This window comes from Martes martes (genome assembly GCF_963455335.1).
Source record: "Martes martes genome assembly, chromosome: 12".
Classification (NCBI taxonomy): domain Eukaryota; kingdom Metazoa; phylum Chordata; class Mammalia; order Carnivora; family Mustelidae; genus Martes; species Martes martes.
This window is the reverse complement of record NC_137900.1, coordinates 12,190,386-12,213,096: the sequence shown is the minus strand read 5'-3', so window position 1 is coordinate 12,213,096 and position 22,711 is coordinate 12,190,386. Positions and strand designations below refer to the sequence as shown.

The following is a 22,711-nucleotide window of genomic DNA, read 5'->3' as shown; positions in this document are numbered from 1 at the left end:
TGTGTATATTATGACATTTGGCAGTAGAAGAAAAACTTGAAGAGGCAACTCTTCCATTCTGCTCTGGGAGTGTGAATATGTATGACATTGAACTCCCATAGCCCTCCCCAAGCCCCACATAGCTCTGTGAAACCCAGAACTATCTGTCGGCCGTCAGGTCAGGAAAGGTCAGGTACAGGATTATAGATCCCAGTGTAAAATGAAAATGTAGGCCCCCAGCTGGGGCAGGGAAAGCAATCCCCTTTTATTCCCACAGCTGACAACCCCAACTCACAGTAGACAGGCAACAATCCAGGGAATGGCTGTCTCTGTTGTGGGACCTGCTCGGGACCTGGTGTGGGTGAGACTTTCCAGCAAGTCACCTAGGAAACACACCATGGCCTGGGCAGCCTAAGGTGGGGACACCTACTTCCTTCTCTGTCCCTAAATGCTACAGGGAATACATCCAACCCTGCCTCTGTCCTCGCCAGCGCTCAGGTCCCAGTCAGTGATGGAGAACAAACCCCTTTGCTGCCCCAGGCAACATTGGGGTGGAGAGGCTGGACCGGCAGGGACACCGGAGGTGGGAGCGGGTGACTGAGATCCCCTGTCCCAGGGAGGCAGCAGGAGGGGGTGGGATGTGGGACCGTGGACCACGTGTGAGCTCAGGTCCCCAGCCCTCTGCACATGCTCTCCCGTCCCATCAGACTTCACACAGAAAATACAGATTCAAGGATAAAACTGTTAAGGACCTCAAGACAGCAGGTGCAGAGGATTAGCCTAAGCACTGCCTTTCTGAGCAGTGTAACCATGAAGGCAGCCCTCAGATTAGGTCTTGTGTGTCCTTGATGGTCTCCTAGCAGACTCCATGACGAGAAACCTTTCTTTCAGAGTCTTATCAGCCAAACGAGGACCAGTTTTCTTTCTTTCTTTCTTCTTTTTTTCCTTCATACAACCAAATATTTAGCGAGTGAGAGTCCCTCCTATCCAGAGACAATGAACATTTTGTCCACTTTGAATACCTGGCCTTGAATTATTCTGATTCTCCTGTCTAGACCAAGGGGCGGGGCTGACAGCAGGTCAGATGTCTGGCTTTATCGGGCAGGTTTTGTGCCAACGCAGGCCTCCCTTACTTCTTGCCCTCCCCAATGAACCGGCATGCAGTTTGGACAAAGGGAAAAATCAGCAACTACTGTCTGTTAAAGAATGTCAGTCAGTCTTCAGATGGGGAAGGCGTGGTTCAGTATTCACCATGATTGAAGGGAAACCGGTCAGCTAACTTGATGTCTTTGATCCGTGTTCCTGACAAGAATATTTGAAAGTTGAGATGATTTTTAGCAAAGTGGGCAAAAAACTTCTAGAGGGCAGATCAATTTTGACTTTTTTTTTTTAAATTTTATATATAACATTAATTTTTACCTTCAAGACAGCCCAAGATGAGGCATTTGGGTCTTCAAAGTGCCATTGTGGTCTGGACACATTGTGAGGTAGAATCCACCGGAGTTTGGTAGAAGGTTCAGTTGGAGAAAAGAGAATCTTTATTAAAATGTAGTGGGCCATAGGGAAACCATATCTGCTCAGAAACATTCTGTCTGTGTGTCTTCCCCTAGGAAGTACAGCATGACGTCACAGAGCTTCGGTCTCCAAAAACACTGGAAAGATTGATAAGGTGGTTCTCTGCTTGGGGGATCTCAATGACCTTGGGCTACTACAGACGCCCGTGGCCAAGAATCATTCCTAGAGAATCTCCCTCATTGGTCTGGGTTGGAACCTGGGCATTTGAAGTATTTTTTTAAATTAGCCAGGTTATTCTATTCAGCCAGGCTTAAAAAGTACTAAGTAATCTCAGTCTACCTGTTTCATAGACGAGTCGACCAGAGCCCAAAGAAGTTAAATTCTTTTCCGAGAGTTACTCGGTTATTCAATGACATAGATAATTCTTAAACCAGGCCCCTCAGGACTTGCCGTCAGTTCTGTGTCTTCCCTGTCCTGTGTGCTTGGTATCGACTATGGATGTTTTGAAGGGAAGCTAATTACTATTCTATTCTAGCTCTCTTATAAGGGTTTTGAAAACTTTGCAGTAGAATTAGAAAATTACTGTTATTTGATGAGGTTAATTAAACTCAAAAGCTAGGAGCAGGAGGAGGTCTTTGTAAAATTACATCCTAGGTTAATGGGACCATTTTCCGAGCTTTTCCCAGCACTTTGTGGTATCCTGTCCTCAATTCCCAGGCTTGACAAGCCTGGGAACGTGCAGTAGCCCTGCACCCAGCATCCCGCTCACTTCACAAAGAAATCCGGACCCAGGCAGGAGACACTCCCACAGCTGACAGTGAGTGAGGGGTCCTCATTCCCTTCTGTTTTCGGCACCGAGCCAGGCCCTTCCAAATTGCAAGCCCCAAATGCCATTCCTGGGCTACTGGGGGACCCGGCAATTCATGCAGGTGCCTCCTAAACGTGGGAATATGAGGACCAAGGAAGAAGATGATAAAATACTAAAGCTCTGGGTTAGACATTGTCTTAGTAGAATGAGTTCTCAGTAACCTTTTAAAACTGACTTAGAGAGCAGTCGCGAGATGTGTCCCCACAGCAGACATCGGGCCCTCCCTCTCTCAAAGACTCTTCTTTATCTGGGGCTACGGCTGTAGGTTCTTTAGAAAACGGGGCAGGGCGGGACTCGCGTGTACAGAATCTTCTTTGCTACTAATCATCTCTTCCAATTAATGCTGAGCTGACTTGTGGGTCAGGTAAGTAGAACCTAATTAAGGGCTTGTATTTAAACCTCTCCAGCCGTTCACATAATTATCTTCAGGTTTTCCCCTGCTATTCACTGTTTATCAGATCAGGTTGAGCCCCTGATTACAGTTTTTATATAATTTAGGTATTTGTTCCTCTGCCTCATTGTCACACTTAAAGCTCTAACCGTTGAGTCCCCCGGGGTGCAAGCCTCATTCTCTGACCACGGCCAGTGGGAGGATTGGGGGGGGAGGATGCTTCCGGGCGTGGGGACTCTGTTGGCCGCACGGCACCTACGATCATATACTCTTCAAATGTTTTGGGATGGAATTTGATTTTTTTTTAATTGTCTGTCTTTGAATTATGCACATTTAATCTGGGACTCATCACTGACTGATACATACCAAATATGAAATTAGATGAAATCCATTTCACCAAACAAAACAACTAATCATTAGATGTTGGCTAACTAGGCAGCTTTCCGTAAGCATGGTAAGGTATTTGAGGGGGTTGGTATTTGTTCCATTGATTTCTACTTTCTACCTTTTAATCTTTAGGCCACTGAATTTGCAGTACCTTTGGGAGGGCTTTCTGAAACAGGGATTAAAACTCGAATATATCACTGAAACTTCTGGACCCAGTCATAGACCTATAGGAAAGGAAGGGAAGGACCAACCCTCCTGCAGGAAACACATCTTGCCTTTAAAAGATTCCCATCTCTTTGCCTCTAGAAAATTTTATGCTAAATAATTGTGGCAGAAAACACAGAGAGTACCCTTACTCTGACCTATTTATATGTTCAGTGGCGTTTGATATCTCTAAACCTTTGGCTCTGACTTCTCAGCCATCAGCTATCACCTGGACACACCTGGTACTTAACACTGAGGAATAACAAAAACAATGTAGACTAAATTCCAACGGCATGTTTCACTTCCAAAATTTTGTGGGTTGACACACTGGGAATGTGATAACCAGTGACACCACACATTTGCTCTCCGAGTATTTTCCTTCGAGGGAGCTTTTACATACACGGAACCACCATCAGTGTGAAACTCTTGCTGCAAAACTCACAGCTCCAGGGGCTTAGGAAGCTGGTGTCAGCAAAATCGTCACAGCAGCCTGACCCGACGCGTCGTCCTTGGCCACAGCTTCAATTAAATGTACTCATTTAAAGATGTGGCTACAAAGACTTAAAAAAAATGAAATGATGCTTATCACATTTCTCAACAGAAAGGAAAATGGGCAAAATGTCCCCCTACAGCCTTGGAAGAAAAGCATTCAAAATAAGTGTTCAAATAGTTCGCAGTGGTCTTACCACTACTCCAAGCAAGCACTGCTGACCAACCCCAATGGATAATTTCCCGGAATTAAAGATGGCATTACAGGACCAGGAAGAGGGTTTACTGTTTCCAGGAGCGTAGCCAGATTTATCATTCTGCAGCTCTTGTACATTTTCATTTAAAAAGCTGTGCAAGGTTACAGGGGTCAAAATTTAGCCCTATAGAGGTGACTCATTCGTCATCACAGCCAAATTATCCCACCAGCTCTCCAGTTCAGAATTCCAATCCAGTCCAGAATTTTTATTTATATTTTAATTAAACAACCCCAGCCTGTTCTAAGTTGTAATGGCGATCCCTCACACACATGCATGTGCGCGCACACACACACACACACACACACGCACCAGCCTTTGCCCACCCTGGGTGTTACAGAGGCAGAACCATATTGTCTGGTCTCTGACGCACCTGTGACCTCCAAGTTTAGTACAGAGTGAGGCCATGGGTAAAGTTTTGATGAGTGAATAGTAACATTTCTACTGACTTGGCAGGAAGAGTAGCTTTAGAAAAAACTTCTGTGAAGTCACCTGCTACCCAGAAAGACCTTTAGCATCAGGCAGAATAAAAACTCGGGCTTCAGGGAACCTGGGTGGCTCAGTGGGTTAAAGCCTCTGCTTTCGGCTCAGGTCATGATCCCAGAGTCCTGGGATCGAGTCCCGCATCGGGCTCTCTGCTCAGCAGGGAGCCTGCTTCCTCCTCTCTCTCTGCCTGCCTCTCTGCCTACTTGTCTCTGTCTCTCAAATAAATAAATAAAATATTAAAAAAAAAAAAAAAAAAAACTCGGGCTTCAGCTACCAAAGCCCTATGCCACTGGAACACAAGAAATCCCTAGTTTTCTCTCAGAGTCTCACAAAATTTAATTCATAAGTTTGTGGTTCGGAACTCAAAATGTGTGTTCTTTGTGAAAATCCCACCATATGCCGCCAAAGCACCTAAGAACAGATCCAATAGGACAATTTCAACCAGAGCAAGCTCCTATTTTATATAGAAATTTCTCAAAGTGCTGTCTGGATGTCATTAGCTCATCACACGGGTTTCCTGCTACAGGCAGGGGTGCTAATGATAGAAAAGAAAAGGAGATTATTCTAGGCCTGGGCAACTTATTTGAGCTCCGTTTATCTCTAGAAATTATACAGTGAGCGACTAAGGGCATGTGGGCGAAGGATGGGTTAGGCAGCCCAGGGCAAAAGTAGCATTTTTGCTCTTGACAGGTACTTTCATGTAGATAAACAGCTGCACCAGTCACTCCCCCAGGTAACTCAGAACTGAGAAACAAATTGCTCCTTTAACCCATCTGCTGAAGAGCTAAAGGCAAGTCATTTGTTGTAGGCAGAAGCCATTTATAAGGTGAGTGTTTGTAACCTTCATTCAGTTTTCATGTATTGGTTTTTCTGCCATACCAGGTGATTTTCCACAATTTAGTCCTCACGGTGTCTTGTGAGGTGGTCGGGATCACCCCCATTTCACAAGCGAAGGTGTGCAAATTGGCCAAATGACTTACAGTGCCCATACCTGATGATAGAGTGTGACACTGCTCATGATTAGAAAATCCATAAATAGAAGCACGCCTCACCGTAGCAGAGTACTGCCCAGGTGACAAAATGTAGTATCCACATCAGGAAGGTTTCTTGTTATTTGTAAGGTGATACCTTAGCAGTCAATGAGCTCACAGGAGGACAGTCAAACTGCTTATCTTGACAACCAAAATAGCTCCTAATTTCCAGTCACATTGACCACTTATTAATTGCTCTGGGGACAACCATTTATGACCTTGAAGCTGCTGATTGGGCACATGAGTTCGCTGTTATATTATAAGATCCTGGAGAGTTCCTGACTAATCTGCTTTTTATGGGTGTAAAATCACAATTTTAAAAATTGACATCTTCAGATCATCGTTAAGTGTCATTTTATCCCTTTGTTTTAATTAGCGTCTTACCCCCCAAATCATTGGAGTTACTAAACCATGACAATAACCAAAACGATTAATGGACTCCTTTAAATTCTTCCTTTAAAAAGAAATCTTGCCTCTTATTCTCCAGGGGATTAGGTCATTGGCCATCATTTGGGTCGCTGAAAATAGCTGTGTTTTCTTATTTATTGTCGCCTGAGTAATTCCTCCGGTATCTCTCCCGTTTCCCTCTGTGAGTTTCATGTAAACTATTGAGTGATCTTTCTATCCTTTGGCACGATGAGAAACACAAAACACCACTTAGAATCTTTGGTTTGGGGAAGAGTTGTAATCCTTGCTTCTCACGTGGTCCCTGGGAAGCTAGTCAGAAATGCAAAACCACAGGCCCCACCCCAGCCTTACCGGACCAGAAGCTCTATCTTTGACAAGGTCCCCGGGAGAGTTGTGCACATTAAATTCTGAGAGGCACAGCTCCACCAAGAGTTCCTGCAGCAGCATTGGTTTTAATCATGAACTAGATGAGTGGTTGATTATTAGACGGCTATCTCGGAGGTCGCGGTCACTCACTTTCTCTGGCTCTCACTGTCCTTCCCTCTATAACAGAAGAATTGAACCCAGTGATTTCTAGTTCCCATGATTGCTAAGATACTTCTAAGTTCCCTTCCATTTCTAAGACTGACTACTTCATAGCCAATGTGAAAGTTTTATCAAAAATCACGGTCAGGTCAAACATGGTCCCTGCCCTCAAAGATCTTGCGACCTGGACAGATAAAACTGACAAGTGCAAGAAACGACCGGGAAAAAAAAATCCAGCTGGGTTAGGTGGAGACCTATGCTGCATCCGTAAGAGCTTGCATTCTCAGGGGAAGTCAGGTAAAGCCTTTGATAGAGGAGAATGATTTCTGTAGACAAGACAGGGATAAGTTGGGTATTCTAGGACTTAGGGAACAACATTAGCCAAATGCAGAGAGAAGTGGGGAAACACCTCTAGGTGGGGTCAGGCCAAAGTGGGGAGGACCCAGGACAGGCAGCGTGAGAGTTTACATATATTGTAGCACTTTGAACTGAGAAATCGTGGGATCAAAAAGGAATTGGAGAAAGAACTCTGTTGAGGTCTTGGTGAGGGCATGGGCTTGAGAAGCCTGTCGGAGGCTGCTGCACATTAGAACTTTGAGACTGCTTCTAGGCAAAAGAAAAGGAGAAGAAGGGAGGGGCATTTTTAGTTTGAAGTCAAGAGCGAGGACTCTAGAGTTAGCAAACCTGGGCTATGGACCCTGTCATCACCACTAACTGTCAATAGAACTTGAGAACCTGATGGATCGTTTCTGTCCCCCAGCAGTGAAATGTGGATGATCCCAACCTCCTCATTACTGGGGGGAATCATGATAATACATATGCTGGGGCACAGTAAATACAAAACGGTCTTGGCTTGGGGTTTGGGAGGGGTGGTTCTCAGTTGAATTAAGAAATTGAGAGCAGAAAAAAAATTTATGAAGAGGGCCTGCCAGCAGTGTGACCTTACACAGACTGGACAGCAAGTGCCTCTGTTTGCCCATCTGTAAGATAGAGCTAGGGACAAGGTGACCCAAGGTCATTCATTCCCTAGTAGAGCACTCAGAGTAACAAGACTTCTGTGATCACAAGCAAGCTTCTCTTAACTAGGAAAAAGATTAGACTGCTTCAGAAGGAATTTTAACAAATTCAGTAGGTTTCTGGTTTTGTTTTTGTTTTTGGTCACTTTCCTGGGGTTCTTTTTTTCTTTTTTGAAGGCAGAAGAGGGTAAAGGAGAGAACAGTAACTTAGAAAGCAATTTTTATTTTAACCATCTCCTACACTAAGCATTTTTGGTTTTTATGGTTTGGAAGCCTTGGGAGTCCCAGCCCTAATTTATTTCACTAAATACCCCTTTTCAGAATTAATCAACAGGACATAAATTCAATTCAACAGGGCCGCCAAATTTTAACTACCCAAATGGTGTAGATGCGGTATACAGGCGCAGAAAACATTTTATTCTTTCATCTTATAGCATCTATTATCCAAGGTTTTCCTTAGGGTCACTCGGTGAGTTCATAAATAGAACAATAGAGATAATAGCAGAGCCTTTATTGAAGAAACACTGTACTTGCTTCTACGGCGGCTGTGCCCACTGCCCACTCTTCAGCCCCAAGGCTCTTTGCGTGGCACGAAAACGCACATCGTTATTGAAAATCTCTGTGGATGTGTATCAGAAAGATCTCGCCCTCGGCAGGGAAGTTTGTGTGCAAAATATGCCACTTCTACTATTATTCTGTTGGTCTATTGTACTTAGCTAAAATTGCTGATCCTGACCCTTTCCATTCTGGAATTGATTGTCGCTGCGTAGATTAATTTCATAGAGAATTAGCTTATTAGATTCCAATACCTCTTTAGATTTCTGGTCTGTGTATGTAGGAAACGTTAGCTCTTTGGTATTTCTTGATGATGCAGTTTATGTTGTCAGGCTGCGTTCATTTTTTCTGCTGCTTGGCCTCACATTCCAGCTAAATCTATTTAAAATGCATTTTAACAAAAGAATTGACAGAATTTCTGAGGTTTTTGCAACCATGGGGTCTCCTAGATCCAAAAATACTGCAATAAATTGTCCCCTCCTGCATAACCTCATTTGTGTGTACATCCAAAAGCATATGTTTGCACAATTACACGTCGTTCCGTTCTTTCTGTGGTTGTGCTACTTCAACATTAATACTTAACAAATTCCAAAGTTAATCAGTACCCTTCTCTCCTCTCCCACACAGCATACAGACTTTAGAATGCTTTCATGCTGATAACTTCCACCCAATTAAATGTGGTATTGTCCAGTGCTGTAGCTCTAGCCCTTCCCACCATAAATTAGACCGTATCATCATTTTATATTCTACACCCAGTGCTTTTTTTAGATTTGCTGCGTATTTGCTAATTTCTTCGTTAATGATTCTTCCTTGTATCCCAGATCATCCATTTGGGATCGTGCAGTTTCTCCCTGCTATATATATTTTAAAATTTCCTTCAGGGAAGTCTGCTAGAGATAAATTCTGTTTGGGTAGTCTGAAAATGTCTATAATTTGCTCTCATCTTTGGAAGATATTTTCGCTGAATATAGAATTTTACACTGACTGATAATTCCTCTTGGCACATTGAAGACACTGGCTTGTGGCCTCCATTTTTGCTGTTGAGGAATAGACCTTCTTTCTTACAGAAGGTTTCTTTGTAGGTGATTTGTCTTATTTTCTAGCAGATTTTGAAGGTTTTTAAAATTTCCCTCCCTTTGGTGTTCTCTATGAGGTGTCTCTGAGTGGTGTTTTTTTTGTTTTGTTTTGTTTTTTGTTTTTATTTATCCTGCTTGGGATTCATGGACGTTCCTGGATTTGAGAATCTGTATCATTCAACATTTCTAAGAAATTGCCAGCCAGCGTCTTTTTGAGTATTGCTTCTTGCCCATTTTTTCTTTTAGTTCCATCTAGAACGCAGATCATCTCCTCCAAGGTTTTCAATTTTGCTTCTGTTTTTAATTCCTTTGTCTCTCTAGGCTGCATCTGGTCAATTTCTCTGGATCTATCATTAGTGTGTCTGATCTGTAGCTTAATTTTTCTATCGTATTTTTCTTTAAATTATTATTTTTTATTTCTCAGCGTTGCTTTTGATTCTTTTTCAAAAGGATTGGTCATTCCCTATAGTCTATTGTTCCTTACTGATACATTCAATAATCTCATTTGTGTTTTTAACATATTAAATATAGCTATTTTATAATCTCTGAATATTTCAATATCTTTGAGGGTCTTATTCTGCTACCTGTTATTTCTTGTGGTCTCCAGCATATTGCTGGATTTCCTTATGCGAGACATAATTTTATTTTTTTTTACTATGAAATGTTTATTTTCCTGCGGATACTCTCCGAGCTCTGGGTTGAGGATATTTTCCTCCACAGGGGATTTGCATGTGTTTCTGCTGAGTATCCGGAGCCATTACCCAGCCAGATCCATTTAAAATCAAATACTCTGGTATTTTTCAAGCCACACTAATAGTGTGAATGTGGATCAAAGCCTTCGTGAGGGCCCCCTGGTTTATTAATAATCAGAGGGGAATTTTTTTCCCCATCCACTCAGAACCAAGGTAGAAGCAGGCAGGTTTCCTTGCTTTCTTCTGTACATCAGACTTCTGCTCACTTGTTTCTTCCTTACGCTTGAGAATGGAGCCCTTTGAAGTATCCCAGCTTACATGGGATTTCCCTGTTAAACTTGTCCATACTGCGTAAAGCCGGTAAAGCAGGTTCCCGCATCTGCCAGGGTTTAGGAGAAACTCTCAGGTCCAAAGCCTGCTTTGGTCCTTCCTTGTCTCCTGAGGTTCCAGCTTCTACTTTGTTTGGGAATCTGAATATTGGCTCTTTTCATGCCCGCTCAGCAATGCATTTCAAAAGGCTTTCAAATATATTTGCCCACTATTTCAGTTGTTTCCACCTAAAGGTGGAAGTCTTTATATAATTAAACTGAGACCTAAATGAGTATGTATGTGCTTATATACGTGCTTATCTTTGTATGTACTTATAGCATTTCATTTACATATACTTAGTATACTTATTTCTAGATGTATCTGCTAATATCTTGAAATCTGATATACACTTTAATTTTTTGTATTATTCCGTATGAATGATTGGCATGCCTTTTGTCACTTGTCTTCTTTAAGAAATACTTAGTGTGCAGGGGGCGCCTGGGTGGCTCAATGGGTTAAAGCCTCTGCCTTCGGCTCAGGTCATGATCTCAGCGTCCTGGGATCGAGCCCCGCATCGGGCTCTCTGCTCAGCAGGGAGCCTGCTTCCTCCTCTCTCTCTGCCTGCTTCTCTGCCTACTTGTGATTTCTCTCTGTCAAATAAATAAATTAAATATTTTAAAAAAGTATTTAGTGTGCAGTATTATAGATTAAATAAATGTAATCAGCTGTTACCATGTTTTAAAATTCTCATTACATTAGGTAGAACTGCAGAATTTTTCCAAACCGCTCAGACTATCAGGGTCGCAGAAACCAGTGATGTCTAGGCCCAGTCGGTGTAACTGGGGAAAGTTACGTTTTAGAAATGTAACTTTTAGAAAATCGAACCATTTTAAAGTTCGTAATAAGTTACAGTTTCAAGAAAACCTTTAAAAGCGATGAATCCCTTCACCGAACAAAGACTCTCTTGGTGAAGAAAGTGATTTGCCTTTTCTCAAAAGTCAGATTTCATATGAGAGGTTTCCTTCAAGTACTGGCCACGTTGTTGTAATCAGTAAAGCTAAGCAGCAGCCCTCCCCGCGCACCACCCGCCCACCCAGGCAGCCCTGCCCTGTCTCCCTAACCGGTGGTGGCCCTTCTTCTTCCAGTACGTGCGAGTGTCCTTCGACACAAAACCTGACCTCCTTCTGCACCTGATGACCAAGGAGTGGCAGCTGGAGCTTCCCAAGCTTCTCATCTCCGTGCACGGGGGCCTGCAGAACTTCGAACTCCAGCCAAAACTCAAGCAAGTCTTCGGGAAGGGGCTCATCAAAGCGGCCATGACCACCGGAGCGTGGATCTTCACGGGAGGGGTTAACACAGGTAACTGGAAGTGGGACAGGGAAGGGCAAGCTCAGGCCACGGGGGTGCTGTCACCAAGGCCATTTTCTCCTAAGGCTCAGTATATGTGTGTCCCCCCATCTCGTCTCTCATCCTGTGTGTCCTCACTGGCGGGTCCTTCATCCTCTGCTGCTGCCCTCTGCGACCAGCCTGATAACCATACAGGCAGTTTTCAACCACGAGGAATCACTTAGACCTGGGAAACAGGTTGGGATATTGAATACTCGACTCTACAGAATTTGTAAGCCTAATGGAATTTCTCAGTATACTTTCAATACCTCAGGTTGCCAGATAAGCATCCGGTAATTTTTTTAAAGAATAACCTTTGCTCTAAATTGGAAGCTCGCATCTGATCTTGAAGCCATTTTCAGCTAGGTGCAAATAGCTTTCATTGTTGTAAAATGCCCATTACATCTGGGACATCAATTGTGACAGCAAAGTCTGGAGTACTGTTTGTTTACTATTTAAAATAGTTTATTAAATCAGCTCTATACCCAGTAGAAGACACATCACGCTCTGATTTCCAAATAATTTTTTTTTTCTCCTGCCAGGTTAGTTTCTCTACATTGTGATGCAGGTAGGCTGTCAAATCAATTCTCACAAGCCCACTTACAGTTAAGTGCTTACATGTAGCACGTTATTAATGTGCAGCAGATAATGGAATGGATGCCTGTAAATTGCTTTGCCGTATTTCCCCCAGCCTGAGTCAGAAGGGCCGATTGGAAATGCACAAGGAAGACTGAAGCAAGTTCATTTAAACTTGATTCAAGGCTCTAAGTCTGGGCATCCCACACGCGTTTGGAATTGGGGAAGATTCAGCATAACACTGGGCTAACTAATTTTAAATAAGAGGTTATCTCAGTACTGTTTATTCATTTGTGTGCAATTTGGGAAATATTGCAGCAAGACCCACGCTCAGAATTCTCCCTGATACCTAGAATTTGTGAACATCCAGCCTGTGACTCCACAGGTACTTTTCAGTGGTGAACGCTGCTCATTGCCCACGCTCATCATTGTTCTGTGAATTCCTGACTCAGTCTGTCTGACCTGGTCTTATAGCGACCTGCCCAGTCAGCCCTTTACTGTTTATTTGGTAGTCATCAAGTATCCACAGAGCAAACATCTCTCAGTGGCTGTTCAGCCTTTAGGCGCCAGATTTCATTCCGTGTCGCGGTCTCATTCACGCGTGATCATTCAACCTTTTGCCCTCCTGGCGTCTCCTGCCCCTCACTGCAAACCCACTGCAAGGTTTCTGAAGGTTCAAAAGAATCTCTTAACAACCTTCTGTTTCTGGGAACGCGGAACATCCTTTATTACTTTTTTATCTTTTATGAAATGCACCCAGTATCAAAAGAAGAAGTTACAGCGTGAATACTGTAAACCAAATAGTTCATCTCTGCCTCACCCGAGGCTGGCGCTCAGTACAGTACCCAAAGTTGGGTTCTAATGGTGGCATCTCAGGTTAGGTAAGAGGCAATGGTAGGATTGTGGCTGACTGAGGGCAGGCCTTGAGGATAAACTTGTCCTTGATAGGGCCTGAAAGGAGTTTTGCATATAAATAGCGGGGGGGGGGTGGGGTGGGGTGGGGGTGGGGGTGGGGGTGGGGGTGGGTGGGGAGAGAATGAACACAGATATTCCCAGCTTAATTCTTGCATTTGCTTTTCCTTTGCTTTTTTTTTTTTCCACCATTACTCTGTCTTAGAAGATCCCTAGATAACCTCCCGAGTGAAATTGATATTCTTATTTATCAATACTGCCAGCATGGCTCAATATGGATTAACGCTATTTACACTCTTTTATTTGATTTTTTTTTTTTTAAGTAGGGTCTTGGGGCACCTGGGTGGCTCAGTGTGTTGAGCCCCTGCCTTTGGCTCAGGTCCTGATCTCAGGGTCCTGGGATCAAACCCTGCATGGGGCTCTCTGCTTAGCAGGGAGGCTGCTTCCCCCTCTCTCTCTGCCTGCCTCTCTGCCTACTTTTGATCTCTCTCTGTCAAATAAATAAATAAAATCTTAAAAAAAAAAAAAAGGAGGGTCTTTCTGTTTGCTCTTATGACTATTTCAGAATGGCGTGATTCACATGTGTCTCCTCTCCTGGGATGAAATTGCCTGGGGCGTTTTGTGTGCTCTGTCAGTTCCCTGCAGTGTTGGAGCCCTGACTCGGTTCTAGCACCTGAGATACATGAAGGTGAAGTAAGATGCTGACCCGCCCCAGCATGCCCCATGGGGAGTTTTACCCTCACGTGTGATAGTGACTCTCAGAAGAATATGTTACGTAACATACCGAGTGATTCAAGATACGCCAACTGCAGTCCTACTCAAAGGGAGAGAAAAATCAAATCCAACTCAGCTTTCCTGTAGGAGCTGGTACTACACGTGAATTTTTCCTTGAGGAATGGGTAGAATTGAGATAAGTGGACGCAACTTTCCTTAGAGAATATAGTTTACCTCTTCTATAAAAATGATTTGAGAAGGAGGTTAATAGATGAGAAATTGCGTCTTCTTTCAATGCAGCTTATCTTCATTAAAATACCAGAGAGAGGTTCCCTGCCATCTTGTAAACGGAATTTTTTCACTTTTAACTATGGTGAGGAAGGCCACGGTGATGGAGAAGGCCATTATGACAGACGAGGAAAACAATTAGAATGATGAAGCTAAAAAGCTGTATTTTCAACAAAATTTTCCGAAGAATATGTCAAGGTTTTCTTTCGAAGTAGGGTCTCCAGATGATGTGTCAATAAATAGGAAGATGAAAGCAAGATGAACAAAACCTGATCTACGTAACTACTCTATTTGAATGACTCTAACTTAGACACAAACTGTGGCATAGATTTCATCTAATATTCTGTATGGTGCTTTTTATAGGATATACTCATGGTATTGGTTCTCAGCCATACTAATACCATTATACTTACGGTACAAGAAAAAGATTCCCTAAGTTTAAAGAATTGTATTTGTTTTGCTTTTTAAGACATTGAATGCTTTTAAATAGTTTTTTCCTTAGGCAAAAAAGAACTTAAAGTCGAATGAGAAACTCATTTCTAGAGTTCATATGAAAGTCCCACAAATATACCTGACATTAGAGCCACAAATTTATGTTCTGTTCTGAACATTTGTGTAGACATGTGTTAAAATTTTATATTCAATGCATTTAGACTTACAAGACACATTTATCCCAATTTCCTTTAGAACAATGGAGAGTAATTGCTTTAAAAGAAAGAATAATTAGTTCTTTTTCCTCTCAGGTGTTATTCGCCATGTTGGAGACGCCTTAAAGGACCACGCATCCAAGTCTCGAGGGAAGATATGTACCATAGGCATCGCCCCCTGGGGAATTGTGGAAAACCAGGAGGACCTGATTGGAAGAGATGTAAGTCGTAGAAACTGCCCGGGTCTGTGACTTCTCTTAGAGTGCCTATCGAAAGAGTAAGATGAAATTAGAACTCAGAATACACATATTTTAATACTATTTTGGTCCCCACCTCCCCAAAAGAAATTCATGTGGGGAATAATTTATTGGAAGACCATGTATTTTCCAAAATCTACCTATACAAACTCCAACCTCAGTTCTTATGATCAGAAAGATCCTAAGTAAGACTTACAAACTACCCTCTTGGTTTGAATCAAGCAGTGTCTTTCCTCACCCATCAAATCTTGTGAGTGCTGTTGGCACAGTGCGGTTGAGATTAATTAACGCCAGGTCACATCAAGCAACATGAGCTCATCGACCGCCACATTCCATGGGGACCTTCACACCCAAGTCTCCAGCTTCCTTATTATTTGAGTGCCCTTCAGCTAGCTCAGGAAAACTACAGGGGAAGATTCTTTCTGAATCTGATTCTTGCTGAATGCTTGGGTAAGGAGTAGACACAGTTGGATTCTTGATTTCCCACTCAGAAACTCCTCAGAAACCTTTGACCAAACTCAAGCAAGCTGCTGACCTCACTTTCCTTCTCTCAGGTCCAGAGCCACACATGGACTGATCAGTCAGTTTTTGCTAGAGAGAACTTATTTTTTCTGAGTCATCATCTTTCTTCTGTTTCTTCTAAGTCCTGCTTTTGTTTTGCTTTGTTTTGTTTTGTTTACCACCAGCAGGTTATCCCCAACCTCCTTGGGAGGGTTTTCTCTCCTACGATCCACCAGACTTCTTCCCCTATATAATTCTTCTCAAAATTCCACTTGATAGGAATTGTAGTTAAACTATATGTAATTGCCATACTTTATTCACTGCTTTTTTCCCCTGATAACTTTCATAATTAATTATTGATCATTGCACCTCTGCACAAGGTCAATATACTCTTCCCTTCCTGATCAAGACACCGTAGGGTGTAACAAATGTGCTCCGTGGTTTTTCCAAGTTCCATGAGGTCTGTCTGAACTGAAAACTGAGAGCTTGAGAATTAACTGTTCTTAAATTGCTCCTTCTGTTGCATAGCAGTACAGTGAAACCATCTTATTTTAATACAGCACAGCCTCTGCAGTTTTTAATACAAAGCAAAATTCTTTGAGTAAAAAGAGAAATCAAACATCATGAAATGCAATAAAATACTCTTTAAATCCTTCAGGACCTTTAAGTGGATAAGAAGCATCCTTATCAATGCTACACCTGTAGAAACACTAATTTATCTAGAAAACATGGGGTAAGAAACGAGATATTAATTTTATCAGTGTAATAGTCTCTTAACTAGAATTTTCTGTCTGTTTTATATCACACACAACTTGATTATCTCAAGCAGCAATTTCCAAAGTGATATGTAGGCAGAACTGACTGGAAAAACAAACATGGCTGATTTTTTTTTTTTTTTTTTTTTTGAGTATGTGGAATTAGTCTTTGATGAAATATACTTGGGTTAATGCTTTCCTCAGATTCCGAGCTGGCTTTGAAGTTGATGGTGAACTAGAATAAGTGCATTTTATTAGCAAACGACTTAATTATTTTAAAATGTTGTGATGATTCAGAAGTCGTTTTTAAATGTTCATGGCTTCAGGATCTCTATTGTAAACCTGAGTTACTATTATTTAGGTGGGTTTTTTTGGTGGTGGGGGGGGAACCACTTTGGAACTTTCTTATTCAGATGAACTATAAATAAATGGAAGCTGGTGATTTCATTATTCAAATAGAGTAACCAAATAATGACCTCAGTTGCCTAAACATTTGCAGGGAATGCTGACCTACTGCTTTTCTGTGTCATGTTGTGTGTCTTAGAAATTCTGTGTGAGTGCAGAAAGACAGAGCTTCCGTTGCATTCACTTGCCTTGCTGAGTTGCAAGAAAGACCCCTGATTCATCTTCCTCCAATTTGAGCTCCTTTCCTCTGATTTCACCTCCTCTCGCGCTCCTCCTTTTTATTCTTAATTTCTTTCTACCCATATTTCTTCCCAGTCTTATGCCAATAGGAACTTCCTCAGGCCTATGCCAGTGGGTCTTAGTCGTGTTGCCTGACTTCCCAATGAGAAAATTTAGTCCTGATCCCCACGCACAGGGCAGAAGGAGCCACTCGTGCTCAGTAAAATGTTCACAGGAGTTCTCCCCACTTACAGGGGCTAGTAGAGGAAAACCGTGGCTCACGAAGGGCCTGGTGAACCTGCAGAGACCATCGAGGAAAGGATTGACATTGACAGATTATAAAAAGCACGGGAAAAACAGTTGCATTTTACTTTCTCGATAAATCTTTGACCGAGAGCTATTGAATTTCAACCCCTCTGATTCAAGGCCCCCTCCCCCACCAAACTCAGGAGTCGGAATGTGCGTAGGGTTTCCAGGCTCCTGTAGAGCAACAGAATTTGTTCTTCACATTCTAAATTACTTGGACCAAACGTGCTGGGTTTTGGTGTACAGGATTTAGGGCGTAGTTTGAGGGAAATTTTTATATGTGTTCACTATTCTCATATTATAATCAAAAAGGAATGTGGTGCTATGTTGTCAAAAAAGAAATATTTAAATACAATATTAGTGGTCACTCTTGAGAGTCCGCCTAAAAATCATGGAAGTAGAAGTGTTATCTGGTAAACTTCTTAAGTAGTTACACGAATTTTCATAGCTAGCCTAATTTAGTGCCACCTGTCCTTTTCCGTCCATTTTATATAGTCAAACTTACAGTAATAAGCATCAAGAAAATAAACCTGAGAGCATCAGACATGAGGTAGCAGAGAAAAAAAAAACTAACGTATTATTAAAGATCTTCAGCACTTCAGAATTCTATCGGAATTCATTTATTTAAAAAAAAGTAATTGCATTTTTGGTCTGGTCTATGGCTGTATTCCAGAATAAGGTTGAAGCAGCACAAAATAAATGTCAAGGGAAATCGAAGAAACTTATGTGAAATAAAAATATGAGGGTAAAAGAAAGGCTCTATGTCTCATGCCTAATATTTTATTACAGTAGACTTATTTCCAAACTGATAGAATATAAAGATCCTTTTATTTCTGTGGGGATGACTCTCCAATGGGCACTTTCAGAAGCCGAACAATCAAGTAGTTCTATAGTTATTTTATCAGTAGAAGTGGTAGACACAGCAGTCACTATCTTTCCTAGCATGGATTGTCCCCTTGGAATGGCACTATAAAGGCAAAGACTAGTCCTACACATAAAAAAGAAGAGTTAACTTTCCCTTGGGTCTGCTTCCAGATATTCTGAAACACCTACTTCCTTTCCAGTCTTATGTCTTAGCCAGACTTCAGCTGAGACTTTGAAAATATTGGGCATATATCTTTGGCTTCTCAGAGCTCAACTTAGAGCCGCATGTGTAGCAGGTGCTCAGGAAATACCGATGAAGACAGACTGGGCATGATGAAATTCAGACTACAAGGAAAATTAATGTTATAGAAAAAAAATGAAATGATACCTCTTACCTAGTTCACAATTTTACCACAATTTTATCTCCATGTACATTCCCAAGCTTGATCCTACTTTAGTAACTATAATGAAAGCATTTTTAATCAAGCATCAAAATACAAAACTGCTTTCTTATGTAGCAACTCAAGGTGGGAGGTGGATGGTGAAGCTTCATGTTGGATATGGGGACAAAGAAGAATGGAATGAGAACAGGCTTTTCTGTAACCCCTTTGAGAGATGCATAATCCACCCAAATGAGTAATGAACTAGCCGTGGTTCTTTAAATTTAAATCTCTTCTACTGTGTTTAATCAGACCTCCAATTACTAGATCAAAACAACAGAATTTCATGAGAAATAATGTTATGAATACTGAGATGGTAATAATTTTTGCTCTGCTGTGAAACGTGAAAATAAATATTGTTCAGCCGTCTAGTTTTCTACTCCTCTGTGATTTCTCCATAGGATTCCTACTGTCCCATTCCTTTATTACAACCCATGATCTACTCTTCAGTCAAACTGATCTCACGGCTTGGTTCCACCAAGATGTCTTCCATGACTAACTTCACCCATAATGTCATATCCCTGATTATAATTCTTCTAACAATGATCCTCCCCCCCCACCCCCATTTAGGTAAAAGTTCCTCAAAAGTAGAGATGAAATTGTTGTCTTTGTTTTTTGCCAACCACTAATATGCTACTTTGCACGAACGGGAGGTACTGACGTGTGACTTAAAACTCTGTAAGAGTTGATTCCTTCATTTCTAAGTGGACTATAAAAATCCTTGCTCTCTCTTTATATAACTTGCATGAGCATATTCACAATAGTAGTAATTACAATTTATTGAGCTCCTAGTCGAGGAAGCTCCCTCTGATTGCATGTTTTAGCATTATGAGGTATGTATTATTATGTAAGGAAACTAAATAAGGGCTAGAACCAAGGTGCACTACCTCTAAAGCTCATACACTTATCTAGTAGCATGTCAAATAATACAGAAGAAAATATTTAAGGATGTTTTTATTGTTAGTTGAGATACTGGCAAATACCTAATGCCTATAAATAGAACTAAGAAAATAAGACGATGAGAATGACCAGTACCCTTTTCTTTGTCCCTAGGGAATCTTGATCTGGATAGATGATGAAAGTATCCCCATTGTAAAGTCAGGAAAGAACTCCCATTGAATTACAGTTTTTACAGACTCATTGTAGCCTTATATTTCCCTACTTTGGAAAACAGTTTGACCAGAATCATTTCAGGTAATTGAGCAGTTCCTGAAACCTTTATAATTTGTCTTTTCCCAAATCTAGACTAACAAAATACATGCCAAATTAAAAATCCAGACATGATCATAAGAAAAAACACTTTTCATTTCCACTTGAGGATGAAAATTGTATTTGGGAAGCTTTCCAACCCATGAGCTTATGTGGTTATTAAATTATCATGACAGTCAATGATATCTTACATTTTCCCCTAAACTGTAGACTTATTCTCAGAATTTTATAACCTTTAAGAGTTCTTATATTTAATTGGAAAGTATTCTTTCAATGCCATCTTTATATTTTAAGCCATGAAAAAAATTAAGTTTAATAACACACCTGATTGATAATTCTCATATAGTTATCAACTCAGTGTACTTGTCACCTATTTCTAAAGCAGGCCAAGTATGACTTCGTACTGTAAGCTCCGAAAACTTCCCTGTAATGGTTCTCGCGTGGACTTTATTGGACTTCCATGTCTAGGTGATATAAGATGTTTCCAGAGGACGTGAGAGGAGAAGTTCAAAGATAAGGAAACTCACCCACGTCTCTAACAGTCATACAAGAGCCGACTCTAGCTAACCCTAGACCGCGTTCCAATCCTGGGCTGCATTCAGTGACGTAAGGAATGCAGTTTCAGTGAAGATAGTCTTGAGTTTGGATTTGGATATGTTGATTTCAAAGTTGCTTTGAGAGGTCTGTATCCAAAGTGTCCAGCAGGACAGTGAGTTTTTGAGATAGAGTCTTAGGAGTAAGATCTGGCTATATATTCAGACTCGACGGACCTCTGCATATAGATGACAATTAAAGCCATTTTGGTGGATGGGATCACCAAGGGGATGTGTGTGCAGTGAGGGAAAGGAGGGTCTACACCTGGTTCCTGATGGTATCCAATATTTAATGGTTAAGCAGAGGAAAAACAGCCTGCAAAGAAGACCAAAAAAGGGCCAAGAGGTAGAAAAAAAGTCAGAGAGTGTCGTGGAAACCAAGGGAACAGTGTGCTTCAGAAGGATGAGGTGAAGGGCAGTGCCCGGTACAACAGAGAGACAGAGGAGGAGGAGGAGGACTTGGACGCGTTCGTTCTGTTTATCAAGACAGATATTGTTGGCATCACTAGTCAGAACAGTCTCAGAATGATGAAGGGGCAGGTCACAATGGGTTGAAGAGGGAGAAGTGAAAAAGTAGAGATGCCAGTAGAAACCAGCCTTTTAGAAATTTGGCCGTGATAAAAAGTGAGTAGCTGAAGGGGGATTTTTCTTCAAGAAGGAGGGACTTGAGTCTGTTTCTGTGTTGATGTTAGGGGAGAAAATAGGGATAGTGAGAACAGAATTGATGCAGTAAGTCCTAGGGTGGCCCTGAGGAGATGGGGTCCAGATCTAAATCCAGAGGGCAGAGGAACCATCTGTATCCTTACAACTGAAGGAGAAGAGGAGGGTTGATGGCAGGATATTGAAGTTTCAGCCTGGAGGTTTTATCATTTGTTACCAAAATGATAATAATAAATAACAACACCAATAATCATAATGGCACCACTTTCGTTGAGCTTAGTGCATCTCAGCGCACATCACAAGTGGTCCCTTAACCCTCACAATGGCATTCAGAAGTTGTTTTTAGTATCTCTGTCATCCTTCCATGTCTCTGATGGTAAAATTAAACACAAAAAGATTAAGTAAATTGCCCAGTGTTACATGACTAATAATCATATGGCTGAGATTTCAGCCTACACCATCCAGCTCCCAAGACTACATCCTTACCTATGATGTGATATGACTGCTCCATAATCATAGCAGTGACCATTTATCTGAGTTCATATGTGCATTGGGCTGTGCATTCTATATCTCATCTAATATTTACAGTACTCTGATTTATATTATTAATCAATTATTAATTGGCATATGGAGATGCTGAATCACAGAGGACAACCTGCTTTGGTTCACCCGACTGGCAGGTGTGTAGGTGTAGGTACAGGAGTCAGACCATCTGCCCACTGAGGAGGCTGGGGTGAGGCGTCAGACGTGTTCAATGAGAGAGTGGAAGATGGTGGCCATAGCCCCAGCGGAGAACAGGAGCCAGAGCTGACTGGAGCCCAGGGAGGAGGCAGGGAGGCACTAGAGGGCACAAAATTACGATGCACCAGCAAATCCAGAACAGAGGGGAGAGAACACATTTTGAGGCCTCAAGAGAGCAATAATACGCTATTGTGTTGTCTACTGCTGTGTAACAAATTACCCCAAAATTTAATGGCTTGACACAACACTGATTGTGTCACGGTTTCTGTAGGTTAGAGATTTATTAGTAGCTCATCTGTGTGGTTCTGGCTTGGGTCTCTCTTAAGGTCACAGTCAAGATATCAGTTGGGGCTGCATCATCTAAAGGATCGGATGGGGATACGGTAACTTCTTCTAAGATGACTCACTCACATGGCTGTGGGTAGGAGTCCCTCCCCATGTGGACGTCTCCAGAAGGCTGCTTTATTATGGCAGCTGGCTTCCCCCAGAGTAAGTGATCCAAGAGAGCTAAAAGGAACCCTTTCATGACCTAGTTTTTTGCAAATCGACACACCATCACTTCTGTTTTATTCTATTTCTTCAAAGTGAGTCACTGACAACTGCAGACTGGATGGGAAGATTTTCAAAGAATTTTTTAACATATTTTAAAACCACCCCACTGACACATGGTGATTTCTTAAGCAAGTAACCCGTTTTAGAACTTAAGGGCCTTTTTCCACTCTAAGTAGGCCCTTAACCTGGGCGGTCCGTGGCTTCCTTCAGGACAGGGCAAAGGGAGGTGGGCCAGAAAGGAGGACGATGTAACCCCCTGCGAGCCCATGATTTGAGGGACATGTTTTCAGAATGCTGCAGAAAGATATAATTGTTCCACCTGTGGATTTTAGGCACCTGGGCACTCTCTGGGACGGATGTCTGGGTTTTGCTGGTTTCTTGCTTGGATTGCTGGGCAGAAAGGCAGCATCTGGGTTTCATATGGCCCTACTTTATACTTAGACTTGCAGCCGAGCTGGCTGAAGGGGTACTAACCAGTCCAGTATCCCTGCTAGCACAGGC

The 22,711-nt window shown here is 42.0% G+C and overlaps 1 protein-coding gene across 22 annotated transcripts in view; it reads left to right on the top strand.

The window, feature by feature from the left end:
• The window catches only part of TRPM3 (transient receptor potential cation channel subfamily M member 3), a gene marked incomplete at its 5' end in the record, with an annotated part of 786,868 nt that overhangs the window by 536,058 nt on the left and 228,099 nt on the right, over positions 1-22,711 (top strand). For 21 of the 22 annotated variants that reach the window (XM_080819682.1, XM_080819679.1, XM_080819696.1 and 18 more), the window contains 2 exons: positions 11,331-11,544; positions 14,805-14,929. In XM_080819682.1, the coding sequence (XP_080675808.1) occupies positions 11,331-11,544; positions 14,805-14,929 (339 nt within the window). Of the gene's footprint in view, positions 1-11,330; positions 11,545-14,804; positions 14,930-22,711 lie in introns of those variants that run through there. The other variant, XM_080819689.1, reaches the window with a different exon arrangement.